The sequence below is a fragment of the Sinocyclocheilus rhinocerous genome, unplaced genomic scaffold (genome assembly GCF_001515625.1).
Source record: "Sinocyclocheilus rhinocerous isolate Xijiao unplaced genomic scaffold, SAMN03320098_v1.1 scaffold932, whole genome shotgun sequence".
Classification (NCBI taxonomy): domain Eukaryota; kingdom Metazoa; phylum Chordata; class Actinopteri; order Cypriniformes; family Cyprinidae; genus Sinocyclocheilus; species Sinocyclocheilus rhinocerous.
The window spans coordinates 199,615-218,622 of NW_015638991.1; the positions used below are offsets into that span (position 1 = coordinate 199,615).

At 36.5% G+C, this 19,008-nt stretch overlaps 2 protein-coding genes across 2 annotated transcripts in view; both read left to right on the plus strand.

Annotated features, from left to right (window-relative positions):
- The window catches only part of p4htma (prolyl 4-hydroxylase, transmembrane a), a 19,772-nt gene extending 10,528 nt beyond the window's left edge, over positions 1–9,244 (plus strand). The window contains exons 3-8 of the mRNA XM_016566457.1: positions 2,579–2,757; positions 5,092–5,186; positions 6,664–6,849; positions 6,944–7,034; positions 7,210–7,315; positions 8,537–9,244. Of these exons, the coding sequence (XP_016421943.1) occupies positions 2,579–2,757; positions 5,092–5,186; positions 6,664–6,849; positions 6,944–7,034; positions 7,210–7,315; positions 8,537–8,733 (854 nt within the window). The 3' untranslated portion in view covers positions 8,734–9,244. The remainder of the gene's footprint in view (positions 1–2,578; positions 2,758–5,091; positions 5,187–6,663; positions 6,850–6,943; positions 7,035–7,209; positions 7,316–8,536) is intronic.
- Positions 9,245–11,756: 2,512 nt separating this feature from the next.
- LOC107750894 (sodium- and chloride-dependent creatine transporter 1) overlaps positions 11,757–19,008 on the plus strand; it is a 15,297-nt gene continuing 8,045 nt past the window's right edge. Inside the window, exons 1-7 of the mRNA XM_016566458.1 lie at positions 11,757–12,120; positions 13,050–13,319; positions 15,072–15,203; positions 15,450–15,729; positions 17,022–17,154; positions 18,253–18,387; positions 18,810–18,913. Coding sequence (XP_016421944.1) covers positions 12,096–12,120; positions 13,050–13,319; positions 15,072–15,203; positions 15,450–15,729; positions 17,022–17,154; positions 18,253–18,387; positions 18,810–18,913 — 1,079 coding nt within the window. The 5' untranslated portion in view covers positions 11,757–12,095. The remainder of the gene's footprint in view (positions 12,121–13,049; positions 13,320–15,071; positions 15,204–15,449; positions 15,730–17,021; positions 17,155–18,252; positions 18,388–18,809; positions 18,914–19,008) is intronic.

The window sequence follows — 19,008 nt, forward strand, 5'->3', positions numbered from 1 at the left end:
AGACAGACAGACAGACAGACAGACAGATAGATAGATAGATAGACAGACAGACAGACAGACAGACAGACAGATAGATAGATAGATAGACAGACAGACAGACAGACAGAGACAGATAGACAGACAGATAGACAGACAGATAGATAGATGGATAGGTGAGTGGATAGATGTTGAATATAAACGTTGCATAGATAAATGTTTGGATAGATTAGTAGATGATTAGATGTTCATGGTTAGATGGATAGATAAATGTATTTGGATATGTTTTTTGTGTTCACTGTATGAGAAGTTGTTTTGGGAACGGTCAGCCAGTGAAAGTGTAAAGCTCTGGGAAGGCCTGGCTGTGACAGAGGTGTGTGAAAGGAAGTGTGTAAGTGTGAGAGGACTGGAGCGGCGTCTGTGCGTGTGTGATGCTCAGGAGTTTTTCTTCCCCTGCTGGGAGCACCACACAATGTCTACCCCAAAAATGGCCCTCACTTCCTGTCCACTTCATTCCCAGGACCCTTTCTTTCCCCCTCGTCCCATCTATTGAATTAGAGAGACCGCATCTCTCGCAGACAAACCATGCGGAAGAGCTTTATGAAGAGCGTGCGTCTCTGTGCGTGTATATGTTTATGCGTTGTCTGCATTTGAATGATGTTGAACAATAACAGTGGTAGATAATGCTGAAACCTATATACAGTGATCTAAATCACCGAGCACTCACCCATCCCAGAGAAACAATGGCCCCCGCCGGAACACATTAATGGCACAGTCTCATTAACACTCTCAATGGGTCAGGCAATACCATGAGTCTCAAAGAGGGGGATGGGCGCAATTTATTATATTTGCCAATTTAGTGGCCTCTGCTCTAATCTTAGCCATTTAAAAATGTGTCCATTACCCAGATTAAACCAGTCTTAATATATACAGTACTAGTCAAACATTTGGATACACCCACTCATTCTTTATTATTATTATTTTCCAAATGATTTTCGAAGTATTGTATAGTAAACCAAAACAAAGAACATTTATGTTCGTTTGTTTGCAAATAATATTTATAAAATATGTATTTATCTTCAAATAATAATTTCAAAATCATCAGTTTATTTGCAAATAATATCTATAGAAAAATGTATTTAAATGCAGATTAATATTTATAAAACATTTATTTTTGCAAATAATAGTTATAAAAACGTTTAGTTATTTATTTGCAAACAATAGTAAAAATATTTATTGCAAACAATATTTATATAAACCCTTTTAATTGCATATTAATATTTATAAAAAATATTTGTGTTTTTATGTTTTATAAAATAATATTTATAAAAACACTTATTTGCAAATTATATTTATAGGGGAAAAATCTTTTATTTATTTATTTACAAAGAATATATGTACGTTAATTAAATTAACGTATATAGAATAAATACATTATTTTTTATTTATTTGCTTATTATTTCCAAAAACATTTTCCTATATTAATATACTTGCTTTGTAAATATATTCATATGCCTACGTTTACATTTGCCTACAAAACAAATGTTATTTTAAGCATACAACTTTCAAATCTTTAAGATGGTGACACCCTAACAATTTTAGTAAATTTATCCCAAACGTCTGTGGCCTGTTGCATAAACTGATTAGACTAGTCATAGAAGTTAGTCATCTAATTGTATTTCTGTAAGGCTGGTCGTTATTCAAGTCAGTTACATAAAACAGAAAATTAGTCTAATTTGAATCCGAAAGTAAGACAGATTGCCCTTGGCTAACAGCTAGTTGGTCAAGCTAGTTCTTAAGGTAAACCGTCTTAAGATAGTAGCTGTGTTTATGCAACTGGACTCAGACTAGTACTGTTTTACTACCAACTTCTGTATCTTCACATTCACCTGGGAATGATGGTTCTCACCAAATGAGAATTGATTACATTAACACCCATTTGCAGTGTCTGTTGATTAGCCTGCATAGTGTTAGTGTGATCCTTTAATCCTGGAGTCTAATCTCATAATGTTCTCCCTGTCTGCCTCTCACAGACACTTACTGCTACAATAGATCAAACACAGATACTCTGAAATCAGGTCAGCCTTTAAGACTCTCTTAACACATTGTTAGGAGGTGTGCTGGGATCTTCAGCTGATACCCACAACAGAGAAGACTGTAAGCAATCACATAGCAATGCTCTGGAATTCACCTTACCATACCAGCATCACGGAGGAACATTTGCCATGTTAATTTGCCTTAAAAGTAGTGCTGCCAAACGATTAATCGCGATTAATCGCATCCAAAATAAAAGTTTTTGTTTACATAATATATGTGTGTACTGTGTATATTTATTATGTATACAGTATATAAATACACACACATACAGTATATATTTAGAAAATATGTACATGTATTTACAATCATATAATTTATATTATATATAAACATATTTAATATATAAACATAACATAGTTTTTCTTAAATATATACATGCATGTGTGTCTATTTATATATACTTAATAAAAAGAACAGTAGTGTGTATATATTATGCAGTATAGGATATATAGGTGCTTAAAATGCAGCATGCAGACTGACAGCGGCATGTTGACGTGTGTTTCAGAGATCCCGGGGTTCCTGAGTGTGGAGGAGAGCAGTGTGGTGATGCAGCTGGCCCAGCTGAAGGGCCTGACCCACAGCTCTCTGCTCACAGCGCCAGACAGCCAGGAGGAGCAGCTCACTGAAGACCAGCTCTTCAGCCTGCTCGACCTCAACCAGGACGGCCTTCTGCAGAGAGAGGAGGTCAGACACAGTGCTGCCACTTACATGTATCAGTTCAGTGGCTTCAATAGAATAAAAGAACATTTAGTCAGTAGGGGTGGGTAATATGGCAAAAATATTATTTCACGATTTTTTCCAGAAATATCACTATTTTATCACGATTCTTTGCCATGTTGGTTGTACTATTTTGCAAGTTGGCTGAGCAGTAAAGCCAAACTAATTTCCCTATTTTAAAAACAAAGCCTTTCAAGGTAACCAAATCTAAAATAAAAAGAGTGGCAGATATTTAGGTTAAAGTGGGTGAAGAAACAAATTAAAGGTTTTATTAAAGTTATTGTGTTTTGGTGTTTAATTAACATTAAAGGGATAGTTCAGCCAAAAATCAATTAATTTACTCACTCTCAAGTTGTTTTTTAAACCTTGAATGAGTTTCTTTTTCTGTTGAACTTAAATGTTATTTTGAAGAAAATGGGTAACCAAACAGTTTCTGGTCCCCAGTGGCTTCATAGTTTTTTCAAAGTCAATTAAAGGGATAGTTCAGCCAAAAATCAATTAATTTACTCACTCTCAAGTTGTTTTTTAAACCTGAATGAGTTTCTTTTTCTGTTGAACTTAAATGTTATTTTGAAGAAAATGGGTAACCAAACAGTTTCTGGTCCCCAGTGGCTTCATAGTTTTTTCAAAGTCAATGTGGACCAGCTAATTTTTGGTTACCCACATTCTTTAAAATATCCTCCTTATCACATTCAACCATTCTGGAAAGGGGTTCATTCTGTAACCCAGGAGATAACAGGGAAACGTTTTATTTCATCTCCTTCACTTTATTTGTTGAATGACACTTCTAAAGATCTTTTTGACTCGGACTCTAAGCCTTTGTTTGTAATACTCTCATTTTTGGCTAAAAATGTATTCTACTGAAGTGGTCTACGCCTCAGGTTCCAACTGTTACTATGTGGATATCCCAGCTGTCTGCCTTTCTTCCTCTGGAGAAATTAACTTATGATCTCAATCACAAGTCGGACAAATTCTGGAGACTTTTGGAACCCCTCCACTCTTTTTTTTACAAAAACTCTGAACTTTTATTTTAAGAGAGCTTTGGCTCTTCCTTACCTGACATGTTTTTGTTTGAATTAAACAGGTAGAGATTACTATTGTATTTATTTTATTTATTTATTTATGCATTTAGCAGATGCTTTTATCCAAAGCGACTTACAGTGCATAATTAATAATAATAATAATTAATTAATAATTAATATTTTCAGGGATGTGCTATTTAATTCTCAGCGCTGGGGGGTTTTGTTTGTTTGTGTGTTTGTCTGATTGTTTTGATTGTTAGTGCCTGTATTATTTGAAAATCCTTAATAAAAAAAATAAATAATAATAATATGTAAAATGCAATAATAATATAATAAACATTGAATAAACATTTATTTTAATATTAAAAAAATTGTTTTAAAAATCCTCCTTTGTGTTCAGCACAAGAAAGAAATGAATGCAGGTATGGGACAACATGTGAGTGACTAAATAATAACAGAAATTTAATTTTCTGTTATTAAACAGAAAATTAAAGTTGTTGCAAACCATTGTTAGTGCCTGTATTATTTGAAAATCCTTAATAAAAAAAAATTATAATAATAATATGTAAAATGCAATAATAATATAATAAACATTGAATAAACATTTATTTTAATATTTAAAAAAATTGTTTTAAAAATCCTCCTTTGTGTTCAGCACAAGAAAGAAATGAATGCAGGTATGGGACAACATGTGAGTGACTAAATAATAACAGAAATTTAATTTTCTGTTATTAAACAGAAAATTAAAGTTGTTGCAAACCTGTGCAAGTTGTGGTGGACTGGAATATTTTCAGTCATAATGACTTTCAGATAGGGATGTGCGTTTTAAGGATTCAATGAATCATTCATTAAGATGGACTTGCCGCCACCTACTGGCGTTTTTTTGTGTCATATTTATTTATCCGTGACAGGCCTAAACCTGCCAAATTCCCAGCACATAAACACACTCAGCAAAATATCGTTTAACTATAGTTATCGTCGAAGTCTCTAAAAATACAGAGATATTATTTTTTGTCAATATCGCACACCCCTACATTCGGTGTATATAAATACATTGTATATTTTCTTCAAAAACATGGTCGTTTTCAGTGCTTCTTTGAAAGCTAAATGACTCATTTTTTGTTCCACGAAAGAAAATAATACAGTTACAATACTGAACAATGAGAGAGTGAGGAAATGATGACAGAATTCTGTTCTTGGGAATACTGAGTGAGCTGAGAGATAGAAACGGTTATAAAAATGAATATTCCCAGAATTAAAAGCATCTGTTCTGCTGCAGATTTTGAGTCTGTCCCATTCGACTGATGGATCTTGGCTGAGCTCATACAATTTACGGAAAATCCACACCGGGCTTGAGACCAACCCTTCTGGTAAGTGAAGTGTGTGTGTGTGTGTGAGAGAGAGAGAGTGGTGGGTCTGACACAATGACACAACATGCAGTGTTTTCTAGCAGCTTCCGGATGGATCCTATCGTCACTCATTAAAGTCTCATTAATATGAGGGTTACACACACACACATCCGGTCGCATACGGTCTCGCTGAGGTAGCGTCCCCTCTTCCGGTCCCCCTGCTCTATTGTCTGGAGAGCGTCCCGCTGTGGTTCGGTTCCGGAGGGGAAAGAGTGAAGACTCACTGACCTGCGAATAAAGGAGAAAAACAGAGAAATGCTATTCTTGTTTTTCTCGCCTTGCTCATTGTAACACTGGCATCAACAGTAATGTTTTACGTGTGCTGTTTTCTGAGGCAATCATCGCTATTACTGTTGCACATACTTTATGTTGAGGATTTAAACACACCCCTAACCCTAAAGATGTAACTTGTCCCACACCATCTAAGATTTGTGCTACAGACGTGATTGCTACCTCAAATAATGCGGCTTGTTGATGAATTACAAAGACTTACAATGAAGGAGGAGTCCAAGCCATTTATAGAGACCAGAATATCATAGAGACTTGTAAATGGGCTCATTTGACCTGAACCTGAAGGAAACCACTTTTTTCTTTGTTTTGTTTGGTTTTGGACTTCTCATGGACTTTCATTGTCTGGACAAAGAAGTTGGAACGTTTTGTTTGTGTTCATTTTAAAATTTTTTTTGGACTGCACAGACGAAATCAATTGAAACATCTGTTTTGTTTTGGACTCCACATTGACTTTCATTGTGTGGACAAAGACGTTGGAACTTTTCTTTCTTGCTTTGTTTTGCATTGTTTTGTTTTGGACTTCTCGTTGACTTTCAATATATGGACAAAGAAGGTGGAACATTTTGTTTTGTTTGTGTTTATTTTTGTTTTATTGTTCTGTTTTGGACTTCTCATTGGCTTTCATTTAGTTTTTTGTTTTGCTTTGCTTTGTTTTGGTCTTCTCATTGACTTTCATTGTATGGACAAATAAGTTGGAACATTTTGTTGTTTGTTTTTTTGAAAAAAAATTTCAGTTTGTTTTGTTTTGGCATGCACAGACAAAAACAATTTTGAAACATTTATTATGTTTTGTCTTGTTTTTGCCTTCCATATTGACTTTCACTGACAAAACCAGTTGAAACGAAACAAAACAGAAAAGAAAAGAGACGGAGAGAAAAATAAATAAAAAGAGTTTGGTGTTCTGTAGCAGAAAGACACCCATACAGGATTGGAGTGATATGAGGGTGAGTAATTGATGACAGTATTTTAATTTTGGGGTGAACTGTCCCTTTAATCCCGGGTCACCGCAGGAAGATTTTTCTTGAAATAACATTGCTTTGGGGTAAAAATCTGCTACTTACTTGTGTACTAGACGTTGTACAAAGTAGAGATAGATTAAGACATGCAGATAAAACATAGACAAACTATTTATTTATTAATTTTTTCTCCAGAGTGACCCGTTTAACGCGACTGCCATCCTCATTGGTCGATCTCAGCGAGCCAATGGAAGTCGTCCGTTATGAGCAGGGCGGCTACAGCCACGCCCACCACGACAGCGGTCCCACCAATCACGACAGCAGCTGCGCCCACACACACCTGGCAGCTAATAACTCCGCCTCCAAGCAGGTCGCATGCAGGTACATCTACTGTATAAGACATTTGGAATCTGTTTGAGTGACTCTTAAAAATGTTACGCCATAATAAAAAGACTGTATCTGACCTGATACGCAGGTATCTGACGGCCTTGCTGCATCTGAACTCGGCGGATGGAGGTGGAGAGACCAGCTTCCCTGTGGCTGACAACAGGACATACGAGGAGGAGGTGAGCCATTTCCTGTTTCTGTGGCAACAGGGGGAGGTGAGCTCTGTTGCCATGCCAACCAGGCAGCAACAGGAAGAAGGTCTTGAATTATGATAGCTATCTTAGGCACTTGACGTTATTGCAGCTTCACTTTTGTGTGTGTGTGTGTGTGTGTGTGTGTGTGTGTGTGTTGCAGGTCTTAGGTGATCTCTCTCAGCAGTACTGTGATAAAGGTAATCTGAAGGTCAAACCTGTAGCTGGAACCGCTCTGCTGTGGTACAACCACCTCTCAGATGGCAATGGTGAGTTTCTCTTTTTCATATGCCTCCATTTCCTGTATTTGTGACTATATCTTTTTTTTAAATTTATTGTTATCAGAGCTGGGTAGATTACTTACAAATTGTAATCCGTCACTGATTCCAAATTACATGACAAAAATTGTATTTAGTAACGTAATCCATTAGATTACACATTTTAGGTAATATAATCACACTACTTTTAGATTACTTTTGGATTACTTTTGACCTAACTCGTTTATCACATTGATTTAAATAGGATAATCTTGTACCATATTAATATAAAAATATAAATCAGTAAGAAAATATATTCTATTCGTTGTTATTAGCAACATGAAGTGCGATAAACTTTACTGTACATTACGTCAAGGTTTCCCAAACTGAAGTGTGTGAAGAAACTGCAGGGGGTTTATGAGTTGAATGAAAAGCTAATAATTAAAAAAAACATAAAAATTTAAAATCATAAAAATGTTAAATTAAAATAAATCATTTAAAAATCAATCAAACTAAAACACTAGAAAAAAATATTTGTTTACCTGCATGTCATGTGACCATAATCAATGTCAGAGAAACATGCAAATGTGATACTTAATTATTAAAAAATGTATTTGTAAATCTCATGGTACTTCAAGTAAATATATTAGGTGAAAGAAAATCAGACAACAACAAAAAGTTGGTGAATTTATGTGCATTTTAATGTGTTTGAAAGACAAACGCCTTCCAAAGTAATACATGGGAAAATAACCGATAGTGTGATAATTCAAATAAAAATGTATGTGTTCATCAGTAGATGTTGAAACACTTTTAAACTTGAAATGATTTTTGTAAATCCTGTGGTCAAATGCTGTGTAGCCACCTGACTAATGGCTGATCTCTGTGTGAATGTCCACGAAACTGGAAGATTTTCTGAGTGTATATAAGCAGTAGGCTTTTAGAAAGGAACATTTAAAAGATGTAAAAAAGGAAATAGGGTGAACCAATAAATTCTGAATAATTTATTTCCATTGTGAAAATAATATGCAACCATGTAATCCATAAAAACGAATCTGGAGTCTGATTATGAGTATTTTAAAATATAATCCAATCTAACTACAAGTACTTATTTTTTGTAATCTGATTACGTAATCCAGATCACATGTAATGAGTTACTTCCCAGCTCTGATTGTAGCGTATGCATAATGAATATTACCGAACTCACCGTTGTTCTTCTTCACATATTTCCGTCAGGTTGGGTTGGAGAGCTGGATGAATTCTCTCTGCACGGCGACTGCTTAGTCACTCGGGGCTTCAAATGGACAGGAAGTGTGTGGGTGAACATCGACCCTGACCAGCAGCGGCAGGAGCGCTACCAGCGTCTGGTCTCATGGCATCCAGACGGCCAAAGCAAAAAGCCCGAGCACGGAGACCTTCACCAAGACCTCTGAACCAGACGATCAGACAGCTGATCCAGATTCAGTTTCTGCTAATGTGAAGCCTTGTTTAGGAAAGTAAAAGCTGGTGCAGTAAGAGATACCCGCTGCTGTGAGCTTTACCTTTATATAGCTGTCAGCCCCTGCTCCGGTGACATATCATTTAATATTCATGAGTTCAACGGGGAAATTGCTTTCAATAATAGCTAAACGTTCACTGATGCATAGTTTGCTGGTGTCGCACAACTTATTTATTCCCTATTTATGAAAGCGTTTTAGTCAATGTGGTTCAAAGTTATTATTTATTTGTCAATTTGCTATTTATTTAATTATTTATTATTTATTCATATATATCAAATGTGGTGTGTACACACACACATATAAATATAGTCACATAATGTGTGTCTATCTCAGGTTTGGTTACGCACAGGTTGTCTTTTTCCATTTTAATGCGCTATTGCAAGCAAAGAAATAGTCAGATATGTAAGTTAAATTAATTATGAAATAAATTCATATTTATAGAAGAGTGAATGGGTGGTGTTTTCGATTTCACTGGTCAACTTTCTGTAGGAATTAAACCTCAGCAATCACACATTACAGATTTCACCGATATACAAGTGCAGGTGTTCCCCACAAGAGGGCATTGTTTTTACTTAAGAAGGTTCTGTTTATTTATGCATTAATATATGCATTAATTTTTGACAAGTATGAAAGCCAGGCTGTGAGGGATTCGAAATACAGTGTGTTCAATGGACCGTACTGTTGTTTAACAACATACCGATTGTTCAGCTGACAAAACATCTTTCCAAAAACACTTTTAGTACACACAACTCCATAAAACAGTTTTGAAACCTAGTGGCATGTCTGTTGAATTTTAAACTTTAATGGTGTAGAACTGGCAGTGATAATTTACAGAATTTCAAACTCATGAGGCGCAATTATATAAAATTACTTAAAGGTGCAGTGTGTACATTTTAGCGGCATCTAGCGGTGAGGTTGCGAATTGCAACCAACGGCTCAGTCCCCCGCTCAGCCCTCCCTTTAGGGAAGCTACGGTGGCCGATACAGGACTAAGATGTCGTCGGTAAAGACAGCAGAGAGCAATGCGATTTTACAAAGGTAAATTAAGGAATTATATTTACTGAATTATTTAATAAATCGATGTTATTGCGAAATTTTAATGCACTTGTTCATCCTTGTGTCAGTGTTTTATTCGCAAGAACAACAAAGCGACGAAACGCGCTGTGTAGAGCAGTTTGTCCGTTTAGGGCTACTGTAGAAACATGGCGGCGGCTTCCATGTAAGGGGACCCGCGGTGTATGTAGATATAAATTGCTCAATCTAAGGTAATAAAAACATAACGGTTCATTAAGCAAGGTCTTTATACACCTCTGAAAACATAGTTATGTATATCATACTGCATTTCTGTCAATAGATCGACGTAAATATTACACATTGCACCTTTAAGTATCCACTACAGGTTCTAACAATTTCTGTTCTAACAATTTGATAAACCTTTAATTTTAGTAACCTTCCATTTGTTTTCATTACAGAAAGCTATATTCTCAGAATGTTGCCACTTTAGATGACACACACATGCCATATTCAAAAGAAAAAAAGCTTTCAAATGTGCTACCTGAAGGTACTGTACACACACACACACACACACACACACACTTCTCCTGTGCTGTAGCTGCCGAGGGAACTCAATAGAACAGCACGTAAGCCATTATTGCAAAAGATCCTTTAATACCCTCTGGATCTTGAGGCTTAATACAGAGTCTATGGAATTTTGGGGCTTTTGGTGACTCACTAAACACGAATAGTTTCTCACAGCTGTCTGGCTATGCTTGTGTACTCTATAAATTCGATACTGCTTTGTGAATACCTTTGGGCTTGGCAAAGGCAAAAGACCATTTCTATCCCCTGAAGTATGATGCAGACTACTTTAATAGGGTACAATAAGTCTAAAGGGGGTTATTTAGGTCCATTGTAACTACTAGAGAAGTTAGAATGGAGACATCTTAACATTTGTTTTGGTATAAAACTGGACTCTTGAGTGTATTATGACAGGTTAAAAAAAAAAAAAACATTAATGAATTCATATTCTATGAAATGAGATTACACTTTTAACTGTTTTAATGATTTTGCCCAGCTAATTAAAGGCCTTTTATTTTTTACTACACGAGTGCCTTGGAGTATTTCATCTTCTCAGATTAATAAATGAATATTGATTGAGTAAAATTACTTTAAATATTAAAAATTAAAAACTTTAAAATGCTTAAGTAATTAAAAATTACTATAAAAAATAAAAAAGCTACTTTAATACTTCACTTAAATGAAAGAACGTACTTTAAAATTACTTAAAGTATTTCAAATCATTTTAAAAATCATTTTAAATATGGCATAATTTTCACAAACTTCAAATTGTGTGGATCCACTCATATGCACCCACTTAAAATATAGAGTCAAATTTTACAAACAGATGTAAGTAAATTAATGAATTAATTTGCATAACATGTTGAACGTCTAAAGGTAATCGGCCATGATAAGTTCAACAGTAAGGTTAAGTCCAGGGAACATCAGTTCAAGTCAGGTTCCTTTTGCCAAACCACATTTATTCTTCCTTTTCTCCATCAAGCTAATAATCAACCCAGTGTACTCAAATTAACCCAGCATTGATCATGAGTGGCTCCACTCGACGCATTTCTGTTTCGATTTGAGCCCGACGTGTATTTATCTCTGCAACTCTCCAACACATCTTCTTACACGGAGTGTTAACCACAGACTGTATAAAAACAGGTGTTAACAGATGAATAGTGTGTCGCTGTGAGACTCGTGCAGAATCAGAATCAGTACGCGGCTTTTGTCAGTCAGCTACGCGTTTGTGTGTGATAACGTCGGACATCAGCCAATCACAGACGACCGCACATTCCTCAGCCAATCACAGCGCCGCGCCGAGCATCATGACCGGGACGCTGCAGCCGAGCGCTGATGCTTTCAGAGCAGTGCAAGACCCAACGAGACAGGCGCAACCTCACACCTGCTTTTCCCTTCACCAAACCGGGAGCTCCTTTAAGACTTACTATCATGCGCGTTTAACCAACATCCATGCGATTCTTCAGGCTTACCTTCAAGTGCTTTGTCGACTGCTTTTGAGACCCTTTTATTCCTCGTCTGCCAGCGACGCACGTCAATTATTATAATTTGGAGATCAATCTTGTCGACGTTCTGCAGAAGATCAGTTTCACCCAAACAATCAGACAGCAACCCCACGGAAAAGTACCGCACAACGCGAATTAAAAAATAATAAAAGGTGAAGAACCGTTATTTGTTAGTTCTCGGGCGCGCGACGCTCCTGCTGGCCAGTGCGCGGCATGTCGCCAGAAGAGCACTTCTCCAGTAAGAATGGCTTTATATGCTTGTTTGTTTACATACCTATTGATAATAACAGGAATAACACGTTAATAACTGTGTATTTACATAGACCTGATATAAAATGTCATCTATAAATCGACTGAATCAGATTGGTGTTTGCTAGTAATGTATCTTTCGTTACACGGACTGCTCTGAAACACTGGAGTTATCTGAACAGGATCCAGATCTGGTCTCCGTGTGTTTACTAGTGCTGTCAAACCATTAATCGCATCCAGAATAAAAGTTTTTGTTTACGTAATATATGTGTGTGTACCGTTTTATTATGTATATATAAATACACACGCACATACAGCATTTATTTTGAAAATATTTACATGTCTATATTTATATTCATATAATTTATATTATAGATAAATATATTTCATATATAAACATAACATATTTTTCTGAAATATATACATGCATGTGTGTATTTATATATTCATAATAAATATACACAGTAGACACGGATATATTATGTAAACAAAAACTTAAATGTTTTATCTATACATGTATACATCTGAAAGCTGAATAAATAAGCTTTCCATTGATGTATGGTTTGTTAGGATAGGACAATATCTGGCTGAGATACAACTATTTGAAAATCTGGAATCTGAGGGTGCAAACAAATCTAAATATTGAGAAAATCATCTTTAAAGTTGTCCAAATGAAGTTCTTAGCAAAGCATATTACTAATCAAAAATTAAGTTGTGATACACACACACACACACACACATATATATATATATATATATATACATACTCACACACACATATATATGAACTATTTAAATCTAATATGCAAATTTGTGATATCAAATTTTTACACTTTATTACAAACTACTGGAGTTCATATCAGTTAAAATGTTGCTGTTATTAAAGCAAAAGAAGGGTCGTGTTCGTCTCTCTCTCAGATGATGGCGGCACGTGTGAGGATGAATCTCAGGAGGAAGCAGAAGTCGCCCGTCCTTTGGTGTCAGAGACTGAGGGGTCCAGTACGGAGGTTGCTGAGCCCAGTGTTTGCGTGGGTTTGATGAAGACCGGTGACCCCAACACAGAACTGGGGCATTCAGAACGACAAACATGGAGCAGGCAGATGGACTTTATCATGTCCTGTGTTGGATTTGCTGTTGGCCTTGGAAACGTCTGGAGATTTCCTTACCTCTGTTTTAAGAATGGAGGAGGTGAGATATATACAGTCAGGCACAGGTATATGATATTTAACCGAACTGATACATAGAGTGGGGTCTAAAAGTCTTGAGACCAAATTGAAAATGTGAGATTTTCCTTTCTATACTCAATTATTGATCAATTAGTGACCCTGAATTTAAAAAATAAAATGTTGCTGACTCTCAGGCCATCCAAGATGTAGATGAGTTTGTTTCTTCATCAGAACAGATTTGGAGAAATGAAGCATTGCATCAGTTGCTCACCAATGGATGCTCTGCAGTGAATGGGTGCCGTCAGAATGAGAGTCCAAACAGCTGATAAAAACACCACAATAATCCACACCATTCCAGTCCATCAATTAGTCTTGTTAAGTGTTTGTTTTATTTGTAATCCATCAAGACGTTTTAACTTCAAACCATTGCTTCTGTCCAAAATAATCCATAATTCAAAATAACTTCATAATAGCTTCCTCCAGTGAAAAAGTCCATCCCCTGTTGTCCTCTCACATCAAAACCCACCAATGTATTTGTTTAGATCTGCTTTGGACTGTTTTTGCTTGATCTATATATTTCTCTATATGCATATTTCTGATTCAGACAAAACATGCTGATGAAGAAACAAAATCATCTACATCTTAAATGGCCTGAGGGTGAGTGAATTTTCAGCAAATTTCCATTTTTGAGTGAACTGTTCCTTTAACACTAATAAACTAAATCATCTGAAATGTAAAGAGGAATCTGCCAGTAGAGATAAATTAGAAGGTCAAAGCGCTGAGAAAAATAAACATGGGCCCGACAGACAGGAAGAAAGAGGAAGGACAATGGCTGTCTACTGTTCATGGCCTAAGTTTATCAAAGGTTGAAGAAGTGATACTCTGTTCTTTGTTCTCCTCTCCTTCTCTCGTAACATTAACCACCTGTGCAGCTCTTCTGACGCTTGTAGGTGGTGATGTATGTGGCTCAGAGTTATAAGCTTTTTTTGTTTCCCCTTTACTGCCAGCTGAAGCGTGTCAGTAAGTCAGCATCAGTGTCATAAGAACAGAGTCAGTTGCGTCTATAGAGCTGATACTAAACATTGGATTTGTTATCTGTCTGTAAACAACATGATTTGCAATGCAGACCTAATCTATTTTGGTCTCTCTCTTACATACACAAAGACTACATTTTAAGAGTTTTCTTAAAATAGTATGCCCCAAAAATGAAAATTACCCCATGATGTCAGGGATCTTATCTATGCACAATCAGCTTGTAACACTCCAAAGAGAAAGGAAACCTTGAAATCGCATCATATGACCCCTTTAAAACATCTCTCGTGAACACGTGTACAACAGTTAGCGGAAGCTAGAGATTATGGTTTATGAAGTTTAAATATGGATATTTTTATTTACACAAACGCATCTCCTTTCAGTGTGTTGAAAAAATAACATATAATACATTTCATTTAATTGCAATTAACATGCAATTAAGTGTCCTAAAGCATTACATTCAGTTCAAGCTTAAGTATACTATTTCTGTAACAAGCATTTGAGTCCGAAATTTTCGCATGCATTTATTTTTTCGCATTTGTCATACTTTCCTATCAAAATGCATGCTACAGATGCGAAAACGCAGAAAATCGAACCTGATCCGAATTTTTTTTATGACCGACGAACGTTTCGGAGGCAGTGTGTAAACGTGATTGACACAACGTGAGGTCGTATTTATTTTTTAATGTGCGAAAATTTCTGACTCAGTTTGCAAAGTCTTGTTATTTCCTGTGTGTTGCAGGTGTGTTTCTGATCCCCTATGTCCTGATGGTGTTTGTTGGAGGTGTTCCAGTGTTCTTCCTGGAGATTGCATTGGGTCAGTTCATGAAACAGGGTGGAGTCGCCACATGGAACATCGCACCTCTTTTTAAAGGTGGAGTATTATTAACAGCCCAACATGTTTGTATTTCAAATCACAACCCTTGCCAGCCTCTAGTTAAACAGATCCATACCTCATCCTACCAGCAATTATCTTTCATTTTAATGGCAAATTTATTATTGAATATTGATATTGATTTATAATGGAATATTGATCTGTCTGGCTTTTAATATCATCCAGCGTGATGCATAGCAAGTATCGCAGCAGGGTGAAGAAGGGCAGTGTCTTTCTTTCCTCCAGGGCTTGGACTGGCATCAATGGTGATCGTGTTCTTCTGCAACACCTACTACATCATGGTTCTGGTGTGGGGCCTGTATTTTCTGGCTCACTCCTTCACTTCCCCTCTGCCGTGGGCCACGTGTGGACACGAGTGGAACACAGTCAACTGTACCACTAACTTCAGCCGCGTGTGTTTCACTCAGTCACTGTCCCCTTCCCCTCCCAACGTCTCCTCCCTCAACACCAGTGCCAGCTGTCTGGAGCACACGGGTTTGCGATCATCTGTTATGGAGTTCTGGGAGTAAGTGTCTTTGAAAAGGTTTCCAACCTCGATTAGGCCCTGGCACAGATTTTTATTTCTTTTTCGATGAGAAAATGTTGTTGCATCAGATGAGCTATTGAAGCTCTTAAAGGGGTCATATGATGCTGCTAAAAATAACATTATTTTGTGTATTTGGTGTAATGAAATGTGTTTATGCGGTTTAAAGTTAAAAAAACACATTATTTTCCACATACTGTGCATTATTGTTTCTCCTCTATGCCCCGCCTTTTTGAAACGCCTCGATTTTTACAAAGCTCATCGGTCTAAAAAAGCGAGGTGTGCTGTGATTGGCCAGCTATCCAATGCGTTGTGATTGGCCGAATACCTCAAGCATGAGACAGAAATGTTACGCCCCTCACATACTGTTGATGCCGTGTCCGGCCGGAGCGACAAGACATAAACATTAAAACCCATTACAAACGAGGCATTTGTTGCAACCAGTGGGGACATAATTACTGAGAATATCTCTTTGGATTTGAGACTTTAGTCTTTGCAACTTTACAGATCTTCTTTATGCACCGAGAGCTTGTAACACTCTAAAGAGAAAGGAAAAAATGAAATCGCATCATATGACCCCTTTAAAGGGATACTTCACCCAAAAATGAAAATTCTGTCATTTACTCACCCTCAAGTTGCTCTGTTGAGCACAAAAGAAGATATTTTAATATTCCGAGTCACTCGGTTGACGGTAGCCATTGACTTCAGTAGTATAGAAAAATACTGTAGAAGTCAATGGCTACCGTCAACTGCTTGTGTATTAACCATTTGTATGTATGATCTATTTATGTATTAACTGTTTGTAGAAAGCAAGAATGCCTTGCTACATTGTCAGTCGCTGTTTTGTGTCTATCAGTGTTCTTTAGCTGTGATAACATTTGTATTATAGCATGGTCATTCCATTCAGACCTTTTTGCTTTATTTTGGGAATGGCTAAGTTAGTTATGGAAGCCCGTTTCCGCCACTGAATAAAAAATAAAAAAAAGGTAATTGCGACTTTTTATCTCACAATTCTGACTTTTTTCACAGAATTGTGAGATGTAAACTCGCAATTGCGAGTTATAAAGTCAGAATTGCGAGATATAAAGTCAGAATTGCGAGATATAAAGTCAGAATCGCAATTGCGAGTTTATATCACGCAATTCTGAGAAAAAAAGTCAGAATTGTGAGATAAAAAGTCGCAATTACCTCTTTTATTTTTTATTCAGTGGCGGAAACGGGCTTCCATACTTAGTGTTAACTTTAGTTTGACAAAATGTTTCTTTCTCGATCAGGCGTAAAGTCCTACGTCTGTCTGGTGGTTTGGATGAAGTGGGTGACATCAGCGGTTACATGGTCTTGTGTCTGCTTGCTACGTGGGTCATTGTCTACTTCTGCATCTGGAAGGGTGTTAAGTCCGCTGGAAAGGTACAAATATATGTTTGTGAAAGATGGTGGCTGAACAATATTATTTCAAAAAGAAATTAATACTTTTATTTAGCAAGGATGCATTAAAGTGATCAAAAATTACAGTAAAGACTGTCATAATGTTACAACAAATCTGCATTTGAAATCAGTGCTGTTCTTTTGAACTTTCTATTTATCAAAGAACCCTGAACAAATGACTTGCGGTTTCCATAAAAATGTGAAGAAATGTTTCTTGAGCAGCAGATCAGCATATCAGAATGATTTCTGAAGGATCATGTGACACTGAAGACTGGAGTAATGAGGCAGCTTGGCATCACTGGAATAAATGACATTTTGCAATATATTAACATAGAAAATATAGAAAACAGTTATTTTAAATTGTAATAATATTTCACAATATTACTGTTTTTACTGAATTTCTGATCAAATAAATGCAGCTTTGTTGAGCATAAGAGACTTCTTTCAAAAACAAAAAATTGTACTGACCCCAAACTATATATATATATTTTAATAATATATAAATAAATATTGTAATAATACTATTGCAGCGTTTCCTTTGTTGATTGTTTTGTACGTTGTAATGGTCGTAACTCTGTAATGGGCTGTTGTTATTGGACGTTTTAAGCTAATCATCAAGTACTCAAATCAATATTTCATGTATTTATTTGATAAGTAGCTGTGTAATAAGTGGGATAATGTACAGTCAGATGCTCATTATCTGCTTCACGTCAGGGTCCTGATCACCCTGCTAGGGTTTATTTTGCGGTAATGATGGCTGGCTCTACATTATCCATTACATACACACTTACTGTGCACACATCAGCCGAACCATTATGAATGTTTGTTGGGAACATGAGAAAATAGATCTAAAGCCAGAGCACTGGCCATGTAAGCTGATTACTAGCTCTCCCAGCGGGTGTGTGTGTGTGTGTGCTGGGTTTAGTTCTAGTGCTTGACTGTCAAGAGAAAAGATTTCGAACCATGATAATAATTCTAAATCTGTGATTATTCAGACCGTAATACTCATTTCAGGAGCGACAGCGGTTTAGGTGGAAAAATACGAGCAGTACAGTAATGTGTCTGTATGTGTGTGTGCAGGTTGTGTATTTCACAGCTGTGTTCCCATATCTGGTCCTGGTGGTCTTGTTTGTTCATGGCGTCTCACTGCCAGGAGCTCTTAATGGCATTATTTACTACCTGAAACCAAACTGGAGCAAACTCTCAGAGGCACAGGTGAGAGCGTGGCTGCACGTGTTCAGATATATGTGGGTACGTGATTCTATGTCGAAACCATGTCTCAGCAATTAACGATTTCATAAATAAAAATACAATGTAAAGCATTATCAAAACAGTAATAGAGATGGGTTTTTTTTAAAGAATTGTTTTGGCCCAAATAAATTGTGAATCAAATCTGGCGAAAACAAAAATTCTTTACTTATTTTATAATTTATTTATTTAATAATTGATCTCAAAACATGCTACAAACTTTATATTTCTGGCTGGTCAAGTAAAATATGCAAGTGCTTTCAAGAGTAAACGGCACTAAGATCCAACAGTAAGCAAAGATTCACTCGTGTACTGTATTTTTAAAGCAAAACCTAGAGCCAAGTGACATGGTTTTATAATTCGTGTTGTCATGACGATTATGATGGCAGGTATGGATTGATGCTGCCACACAGATCTTCTTTTCTTATGCTATCGGTCTGGGGGCCCTGACAGCTCTTGGGAGCTACAACCGATTCAACAACAACTGTTACCAGTGAGCAAAATATCACACACACACACACACACACACACACACACACACACACACACACACACACACACACACACACACACACAGATCCTTTCATA